Genomic DNA, 9,708 nt, shown 5'->3' on the forward strand with positions numbered 1-9,708 from the left:
AATACACGGATTATTATAGAAGCAATTGTATGCGAAGTCAGATAAGTATTTTGTGCCCAAAGAGAGCTAAAAGGTATTGAAAACCAAAACCCTTTAGAAGATTAAGTAAAGTTTGATATCAATAAAATGAGTAATATTTATTAATATAAAATTATATGATTTAAAGTAATAAAGACAAATTTAACAAAAAATAATATAATAATATGGGAATGGTTCTCATTCAAAATCTTCAAAAATTGTGTTAAATGGGCTTTTCGATCCGCGCTCAAAAAATAGTATACAGGACATTTAGCTACATTTATCTCAAAACAAGATTTCTTAAAACTGCGTTCAATCTTTTTTAAAGATAGTACCATTTTTATTAAATAATTTAAAAGACGAAAATAGAAACCTTATGAAACCTAAAACTTCTTTTTTATGTTCCTATATATCCCCACAAGAAAATCCAAAATTTCCCTTAACTTTGGATATTAGAAAAAGGAACCTAACTCTAAAACCTTTGGTTTTACATTAAAAGCCATGATCATATTGGTGTTGATCATTAACTGGTTTATTGCAAAAGGAATCTGGGGAATATATAAGTGGAAGACTTGAGAATTTTGAGAACTAAAACCATAAGCCACTTTGCGCCTGGTCGAACCCATGCACTATACCGATCGAAGGATAAACCCCAAGGGTCTTCGATGCTCTACAATGCATAGTTTCGGAGACGCGGCTGGAGCTCAGAGCCACTTTTTAGCGGGTGTTCGACAGTCTGGACTGGCACTCTTCTTGTGGCAGGGAAAGTGGGGCAGATCCTTGGCATTGGCCATGTTCACATAGGGTTTCTGGTGCAGCGTCACTCCGGCGGCGGTCCGCACGAGCCTTCGCCTGAAATTGGTGCCCTTTAGGAGGTAGTTCACGGGAAACTGTAGCATTCCGGGTCGGTAGTGGGCAATGGGACTGAGGCCCAGAAGGGTGTTCTTGCCGCCGCCCTCATTTCGATCCCGACTGGCCCCACAACCCGTACATCCTGTATCTGCCCCCGCGTTCTTGCCATCCGGGCACTCAGTTGACCCGATCTCCTGCCACCGGCGACCTTCGCCCTGGTTGCACTGCCGGCAGCGGGAGTGCCGCTGTCTCGAAGACCCCTTGCCGCGACCACGCCCATCGCCACCTCCCGCCTTCGAGCTGGAGCAGGGTCCGCGGCAGTGGGACTTGCAGCCCCTTCCACAATCATGCGGCGATCGTGAACAGGCTCCCTTGCAGTCTTTCTTGCAGCGATGCTCCTGGCAGTTGGGCAGAAAGAACGGAGTCTTCGTCTTCTCATCGTGATGCACATTACCCACAGATTGGGATCCTATCGATTCCTCATCCACGCTGGCTTCACGGTGGAGCGAAGTGCTTGGATGGAGTGCAGGCTTCGGGGTCCTTAAGGTGTTACTGTGGCTGGAACTCGACTTGAAATTTGGCGAGGGTACCGCACTAAGCTTCGCTTTGCTCCCGTTCTTAGACACCTGAAGGCTCTCCTCTTGCGGAGTTGAAGGTTTTGTAAATGTATTATTTATGCCTGATTCTGGCCTTCTCTTAGCTTTCTTCTTGTTTTTTTTAACCTTTGTTTCTGGATCTTGCGTTTCGTTTTTGGCATGATAATTGCTGATGAATATCTCAAGCGCCTGGGCAATCAGCATGGCCAGCTTATCACTGCTCTCGAAACTTTTTTGGCAATGCTCGCAGGGGCAACTATTGGCTTGGCCATGACCCTGTACATTCATCTGACTATTGTCCCAAGGACCTTGCTTTGGTACATCTCATTTTTAAAGGGACAGTCGTAACTGTTGCAAGAACTGGAATTCTGGTATCTGTCGTCTTCATATGCTGAAAAATAGATACGTATAGTAAATGTCGCTTTATAAAATAGTTGTTTCAATTATTTTTAGTAGTTTTGGTAAATATAAATATTTTTTATTTGATTAAAATCAAAGAATTTGAAGCTTGTTTTATATATTAGGCTTTATTATTTTATTATATGTAACACTGAAGTTTATGTTAAAACAAAAAAAAACACTAAAACTATTCTGTTTAATTGCAATAGTAATAATAACGTTCATATTGAATGTGAATAGAGTTTTTTTACTATATTAAAAATGTTATCTTAGGATGTATCAAGAATTGATTGAGTCCCAACTTACCATCTCTGTTGGAGTAGGGATCCGTTGGCCAAGGTCCCATGTCGTATCCGTAGTCGTACCCAGCTTCCCTTTCCGGTTCGTACCACTTGCGGTTGGGGTCCACATACTCGTAGTCTATATAGCCAGTGAGTGGATTATGGTTGTGAGGGTGGTTAGGATAGTTATGCGGGTAGTTGTATTCCGGCTGTGTTCCCGTTGGCATATGCATTTGACCTCCGCCGCGATTTATTGCAGTTGTTAGTTGATCAATTAGCGCATGATTGTTGCAGTCTTGAAGAACAATGATGTTGAAGGGCTGATCACCAAGCGGCTGTCCACCATTCTGCTGGGCGCCATATGTACTGGTATTTAACTGGTGCCATTGACCAGGTGGCTGAGGCTGTTGCGACTGTGGTTGATCCGGTGGATTCGCTTGATAAGGACATGGTTGACCCGTCCCCTGTTGACATTGTCCTTTGCACTGAACGTAATAAGTGTCCACGGCTGCCTGGACCCTTTCATTGCACTGCGGACAAATGCTCTGACCTGGTTGATGGAGTTCCTGATGTCCGCAAAGTTGGCAAACCGGGCAAGTGCCACCCATTCGACGATATGAATAAGGGTCAGGTGCAAACTTTGATGATTCTGACCTCAGTCCCACGGATTCTGCTAGGCTCTCCTGGGATGCAACATGTGATTTCCCCTGAACCGCACTTTCACACTGACCTGTGCACTGAGTACTCCTTTTCGCACATTTGCAATTCTTACTGCATGGCTGTACCGTGTAATCCTGACATCGATCGCAGTTCCTTAGGATGTACATACTCTCCGGTGCATTCTGACTGCCAGGACACGATCTTTGTGGCACTGGACGTGGCCGGTTACCCACATCGCTGCGACTGTCTTGCGAATATTCGGTTTGGCTCTCGCGACCCGCTTCATTTCTTTCTGCTCCGAGCTCCGGCAGTGGCTCATAGTTTGTTTGTTGACGAAATGATTCATTTTAAAAGGGTTTGTATTCGGACATGAGACTCGTTGCCTATTTTTTGGCCTCCACCGGCTTGGCGGACTTGTTCCGCTTTTTGCTACGCCCGAAAATCTGTCGCCAGCTCCAGGTTCCCATATTTTCGTTTCCGGTCACAAAGGGATCTCCAAACACCCAGGCCTGTAACTGACTTAATCTGGTGTACTTCACGGGTAAGACAATGCCCGGACCTCTTGGTGGTTTAGGCAGCTCCGTGGTCTTCTCGCCTCTTTGGTGAATGGGACTCAGAAGAGTCGGAGGCGAGTCCCGTGGGCAACGCACCTTAAGGAAACTACCTCTGTAGAAGGGATTTACCTCGGTGCCCAAGTAGGAAGCCGCCCTTCGATTTGGCTCCATTGTGTCTGGCTCCAATGAGGCAGGAGCTAAAAAAGCTGGTGGTAGATCTGATGGTTTAGGACTATTGGAGGATGCTGGTCCAGATAGAGATCTGTTGGAAGGTGCTGGGGGTTCTGGTTGAGATCTATAGGAAGATGCTTCTGGTTCAGGTTGAGGTCTATACGTATGTGCTGGTTGCGAATGTTCGTTGGGAACGAAGGAACCTCCATGATGATGTCTTGAAGAGCTATGGGTCTCTACAACTGGCGATAAGGCTCTAGTTCTATGTTGATGAGGGTTTACAGGAGTTGATTCCCTTTCACTCTGCCTTCTTTCCGACTTTTGCACTAAATTTCCAGCAGCTGGTCTCTCTGACCAGATGGACTTGACCGCTCCTGGCTCACATAGGAATGAGCTGCTCTGCTCTGGCTCCTTGTGTGTCCTGTGGGCTGTAAGTGGCTAGTCTCATTCTGAACTGACGCAAATGGTTGCCTGAAACCTTAAAGACATAACTTCGAGTAAGAGAGTTAAGATTATTGCTATGAATGAACTAACCCTGTCGGTGGGTCGACATCCTTGAAGGCGCCACCTGATTACCTCCAGGCATCACAGCCTTGGCTCTTTTTTTCAGACTCGTAGCAACAGTGCCCGTCATGTAGTGGGAGTTCCTGCCGCCCTGACAACGCTTCTTGCAGCAAATGGTCAACTCGTATCTAGTCTTAGGTACTTTCCTAGGCCGACATCGCCCCAGGGTCTTGTAGATAATGCGGTTACTCTATTTTGTTTAAAAAAAAATGGAATTTAACAAAAGTTAACACAGCACATAAGCACATTAAGGAAAAAACAAAAAGAAAACGAGTGTAACGACTACGAAATATCCGAAACGCTGTTAACCAATTTCAAAACCAAAATCCGTCTTACAGATGGAGCCACTGGCAATTCTATTGGTGCGGCAAACAAATTCATATGTGGCGCCATCTGTCGTAAAATTATATTTATTTGCTAGTGCTGTATAACTTCTGAAATAACTGTAAGATTTAGAAAATTTTTTGTGAGTTCAAAAGACATGGATCGAATAAATATATACTAGCTAAAATATTTTTTTTCAAGATCATAACAGAATTTCAAGGTTTGTGAGTTTTTCTGTTTTAATTTTAAAATTGTTTAAGAAAGCCATTGAGTAAACATAAAACATAGAAATGATAATAAGTTGACTGCTTCCAAAAAATAGCAGTAGGTGTATTAAAGAAAGACACAGCTGTTTTTAATTAAATTTTTCATATCTTACGCTAGCGATTTCCGGAATGGAAATATTTGGCATCATGGGTAGTAGTCCGCACATGGGGCAGCATTTCTCTGCCATCGAAGTGACACACCTTTTCGCTAACGCACTTTTCTGCTTTTGGGGCTTCATCTTGTTGCATTTAGGACAGAGTTTTCGACAGGACGCACATTTTCCGTTCTCTGGACAATTGAAACGATAGCTCTTAACTGGTTTTTCCATTAGGGTTTCGTTGGAGCAGATTGGAGGTCCTTTTCGAGAGCCACTCCGATTCTCCGGGCTGGGTTTACTGCAGCTCGGACGCTGCACATACTCCGGGCTGTAACTCTCCTCAAGCATATAGTTTTCATCGTAGCTTGACCGATATTGCACTAAAGGATTTCTGAGGACCTCATTCCGGACCTGACTTCGCTCCACGTAATCCCCATCGGAATATCGATTGTAGTCCCAGTCATTGTAGGCGCTGCATCTTTTATTGCTGGTTCTTTTTTGCGGAATTCGTTGACCTTGATCTGGGCGTGGGTTTTCTGGAAGTGGGTGGTGGCACAGCCCCGGGGCACTTTCGCCTTGGGGCAGGTGGAGGAGGAGGATTTCCATGAACGTGCGATTGGGCATGGCAACGAACAGGGCAAGTTTGAGCTGCGAGAGTGGGTTTCTTCAGGCAACCACTTTTATTTGGCTGACTTGTCGTCGGTACGTGCTGCCTTCCTGGCGAGGATCCAGGCAAACAGCAACAATCGGAATCCTTGTGCTGCTCCCGATTGGTCCTCTTTACCTGCTGCCTTCCTGGCGAAGTGTCCAACTCACAACTGCAATCCGAGGCCTTTCTCTGCAGCCTCTTACTTCTCTGAACTGGCTGCCTTTCCTGCAACGAGTCCGATTCACAGCTGCAATCGGACGTCTTTCTCTCCAACCGATTTGTCCGCTGGTATTGCGGTCTTTCCAGGACAGGATTCTTTTTGGGCGCTTGTTGGAACTCCCTGAACTCCATATAGTGCGAGGAGGGTGTTCGATAGGCCCTTTTGCCTGGCGATGGATCGCAGCCACAATCACTGCCACTGCTTTCGTTGGGTTGAGATTGGGTCCTTTGATGTCCTTGCTGTGCATAATATGGCTGGTTTGGACTGTTGTCATAATAGCCCGTCTGGCACGGTGCGGGTCCTGTTCGCTGGTAATTTTGGCTATAATACTGACCTGTGTCCTGCTGTTGACTATTTTGGCCCTGATGCTTCACGCGATATGGGCAGCTGGACACGCACTCTTCCTGATCCGGAATCTGACCACTCCTCACAACCAGTGGATTGCGCAGTAAATTGGAGTGCTGGTAGTACTCTCCATCCCCGCCAGAAACCCTCTTTCTCCTCTCGGGAACGAGGCTCAAGCCTACGAAATTCGATCCAAAATCAGTGAACGAAGGACTTTCATGGACTTCAGTGATCTTTTTCTGATCTGAGGATATATTGATGTCTTCGATGCTGGCATCACAAGTTTCGGTGCACGTGCTCCTTCCATTTGTAGGATTTTCAATGATCAGAATATGCTTACCACATTGATCGGGCAAGCCAAAAGGAGCATCCATCGACATTTTTTTGCCAGCAATTTTAGTATATACATGTGTGGTGTCCAAACTCTGCGCTCAGTCAGATTCCATTTGGATTCATTCAATAAATTTAGACAAACAGCATGTAAATATTTATTTTTACAATTAATAAGTTAGTTATATTCCGACATGTTTGACGTGTATAGATGACTTAAAACTCAGGGTAAAACAGTAATTTTTTATTTGAAGTGGGAAGAAAATCTCAGGCCAAGGACAAATTATTGGGCACAGCCTTATTCCCCAATTAAATACACTTTTTGGTGGAATAAAGCTGTGCCTGGGGATTCGTCGATGATCTGAAATTGGCTTTTCCAGGGTCAGTTAACAAAATAAGTCTGGGATGTCTTATATCTCAGTGCAGCTTCGGTTAGCTCCCGGTAAAGTCAGCAAGCGGCTATATGCCCTATTAAGAGCTCTGGCGGTTATTGGCAAGTCCTCCCACAGTCGCCAGCTTTGTTTCTCGTCGAGAGCCGAGTTTAGAGATCTCTGGTTAAGCATCTTCACCGCAAATTTGGTTGAGGAGCGGGAACGACCTCGAGTTGGGTTACGGGTTCGGTTCGAACGACCTTGGGGCTTGGAATAATCGGGCTTGGGCCAGTGGAGGGGTCTTCTCATGGGCAGCTGCGATTGCGTGCTGGGGTAGGGAGTGTAAAGATTACCCAGGCGGGGATTCAAGCGCTTCCGAGAACGTCTACGACGGCCAACCCTAAAATGTAAAATATAAATAAATTGATTCTTCAATGATCTAATAGTGGAGTTGCTACAGAAGTCACTATAAACTCTATGGAATCTCGTCTGGAGATTTGTGTTGCAACAATTATAATACTATAAATTTTATTATGTTTCTACTTACCTGGGATGTTCTGCCTGATAGGTATTGCAACAGCGATTGGCATACTCATCTTCCCCGTGAATTTCGTTGTTGTTAGCCAACTTCGGATCACTGCTGGACGGCTCAACTTTCGGCTTTGATGGTTTTCCGTCGTCGTCTTCCTCATCGGAGGTAACCACGAGGTACACAGAGTACTGCTTCTGGCCACCGTTGGAACCGGATCCTGCCGGTAAACGACTTTTAGGCTCCCTTTCGTCCTTCTCACTTTCCCTGGACTCACACATGTGGGCCACCAGTTGCATGAGTGAATGCAACATGGGATTGCCCTCTAGTCCCTTGATCTTTTCGTTTCTCAACAGCTCATTGATGTTTAGTTTTCTTGATCCCCGACTAGAAGCTGAGGTGGCCGATAGGACTTTCTGAGGACCGCGTTGTAGAATGTCATCCAGAGGGTCTGGCTTAGTGTTTGTGGCTTTGTCGGCCAAAGAGGTTCGACTCTGATATTGACTCTTTGACTGTTCGTGTTCTGTGGTCAGGGTTATTGTGCTGCTTTCGTTTCCGGAGTCCAGTTTTTCATCTTGACGATTGAGAAAGCGGCTCGAAGACGTCATTCCCTCTCTGTTGGATAGATCCAACTTTTCTGGGCTAGCACGGAGCTCCTTTTCAATATCTTCCCTGGTTTTTTCATAGGAGAAGCTCTTAGACATGCAGCTTTGAACTTGCTTCGAGGCTTGTGGTTTTATATCTGAATTTGCTGCTGTGTACATGGAGGTTTCTATAAAGTGGTTGGCCCATTTTCCGAAATTAAAGTTCTTGGATTGACCTAGTTGCTGCTGGGCCTCCCGGTGTTGCTGCTGCTTCCTTAAGTCCTGTTGGTGTTGCAAAAGATGTTGCTGCTGTTGCTCTTTTTGGTGCTGCACCTTATCGCGCTCCTTCTGACTCTGCAATGATTGGTGTTGTTTCAGAAGCTCATGTTGAAGCTGCAACTGCTGCAGTTTCTGGCGCTCTTTCTTCAGTACATTTTGTTTCATTTTCTTGTTTGGTTTGGGTGGAATCTCGGGCTTGAGCTGTTGAACTATAGGCTCTTGATACCTGGCAGCTGTGTTTTTGATGGTCACTCGCTTGGTTTTCGAGGGATTGGGGCTCTGCAGATCTCTGCCGAAGTGGTGGTCAGCTTCAAATCTTGAAGAGTTCTTCAAAATACCAACAGGCACTGCTTTCTGTTGCTGTTGCATTAGAAATTGCTTGTGCTGCTGCTGCACTTGATACTGTTGCTGTTGCCATTGCATCGGGCTCATTGTTGCCGGATAATCGAATAAATTCCCATGATTAAAATGATGATGTTGCTGGGGTGTCGTTGGTGTGATTCCCACTGCTGTTGCTGTTGCTGGTACATTTCTGAAACCCTGGTTTTGGCATGCGGCCAAAATGGAACCTGGTCTTAGCAGGGCTGCTTTGGAACCGCCTTGACTTAGGCAGGATCTATTTCCTGCGGTGCGATAGACCTGCTGGAATTGCACTTGCGAATGTTGCTGTAGCCCATAATTTGGAATGAAGCTCTGCATCGGAACTGCTTCCCTGGGCACTTTCATCAGCTGCCGACGCAGACGACTCAATTTCCGGCTGCTGACCTCCGGTGGAGCTATTACCGCCATTCGGGGCATTGCGCCAGCGAACTTGTTGCACACGGAATGCCAATATTCCGGCATCGAGGCAGCAACGGGATTTCGGGCATAATGCTGCTGCTGTTGCTGCCACATCTGCTGATAGGCGTTCAACGAAGCCTGCTTGGCCGTATTCGTCAACACCCTTTTCCGAACCATTATATAAATAACGAATTAACTTTTATTTGGGAAGAGTTGCGTTCTTAAGCTGCTGACTCGATAGTTTTCAATTGATTTACTTTGCTGTTGGATGACTTTTTTTCGGTTTATCTGGCGTTTGTGGGTTCATTGAAAATTTTGGATGCACTCGTGTGCCATATTTAATAAGGGAAGAAACTTTGACGAGCAAATCAACGCCTGACTGGAGTTCACAATTTAAGTTCTTATACCATAAATTTTACTTATCTTTTTTTAGTTTAATTACATTTTAATTCCTTTTTTAAAAATTTGATTAAGTTACATTATTATTGGTAAAAATATATTTATGACTTTGATACTACTTGGATAATTTAATTTCTAAACTTCGAACATAACCATATTCTTTTGGAATATACATATTTATTTGTTTCAGATTTTTTTCTGAGTGGCTGAAAAACTTTTAGCTGACGTCAGCGTCTCCTAGTGCGTAACTTCCGCTCTCTCTCTCTCTCTCTCTCTCTCTCAGCCTTATTCCTATAACTCCCTTAACCGCGCATATCCCGTTTTAGTGGTGTAGTGGAATTCCCGGCTCCATTTTCATTCAGTTGGCTGCTGGTGGAGAGTTGAATCAATGACCAGCTGGAAGGATTTCATTCATGGAGCGGAGCACCTTCCAGGATGC

At 45.1% G+C, this 9,708-nt stretch overlaps 3 protein-coding genes across 3 annotated transcripts; all 3 read right to left on the reverse strand.

Moving 5' to 3' along the window:
* Nucleotides 1-528: 528 nt before the first annotated feature.
* On the reverse strand, nucleotides 529-3,125 carry LOC128255772 (uncharacterized). The gene is given in 4 exon segments (XM_052985515.1): nucleotides 529-1,780; nucleotides 1,783-1,857; nucleotides 2,172-3,098; nucleotides 3,101-3,125. Coding segments are annotated over 4 exon segments (2,085 nt in total). The 3' UTR covers nucleotides 529-722.
* On the reverse strand, nucleotides 3,019-6,527 carry LOC128255770 (serine/arginine repetitive matrix protein 1). Its single transcript, XM_052985512.1, is given in 5 exon segments — nucleotides 3,019-3,887; nucleotides 3,890-4,009; nucleotides 4,066-4,285; nucleotides 4,799-5,275; nucleotides 5,277-6,527. Coding segments are annotated over 5 exon segments (2,616 nt in total). The 5' UTR covers nucleotides 6,378-6,527; the 3' UTR covers nucleotides 3,019-3,189.
* A 31-nt stretch (nucleotides 6,528-6,558) lies between these two features.
* Nucleotides 6,559-9,263, reverse strand: LOC128255771 (mediator of RNA polymerase II transcription subunit 15). Its single transcript, XM_052985514.1, has 2 exons — nucleotides 7,246-9,263; nucleotides 6,559-7,098 (listed from the first exon to the last, which is right to left on the reverse strand). Exons 1-2 carry the CDS (start codon nucleotides 9,045-9,047, stop codon nucleotides 6,738-6,740), a joined length of 2,163 nt encoding a protein of 720 aa, XP_052841474.1. The 5' UTR covers nucleotides 9,048-9,263; the 3' UTR covers nucleotides 6,559-6,737.
* Nucleotides 9,264-9,708: the final 445 nt, after the last annotated feature.

This window comes from Drosophila gunungcola (genome assembly GCF_025200985.1).
Source record: "Drosophila gunungcola strain Sukarami chromosome 2R unlocalized genomic scaffold, Dgunungcola_SK_2 000012F, whole genome shotgun sequence".
Lineage (NCBI taxonomy): Eukaryota > Metazoa > Arthropoda > Insecta > Diptera > Drosophilidae > Drosophila > Drosophila gunungcola.

Coding starts and splice junctions, on each gene's coding strand:
- LOC128255771 (XM_052985514.1), bottom strand. CDS start 9,047: ATGGTTCGGAAAAGGGTGTTGACGAATACGGCCAAGCAGGCTTCGTTG. Junction 7,099..7,245: donor TATCAGGCAGAACATCCCAG/GTAAGTAGAAAC, acceptor TTTACATTTTAG/GGTTGGCCGTCGTAGACGTT.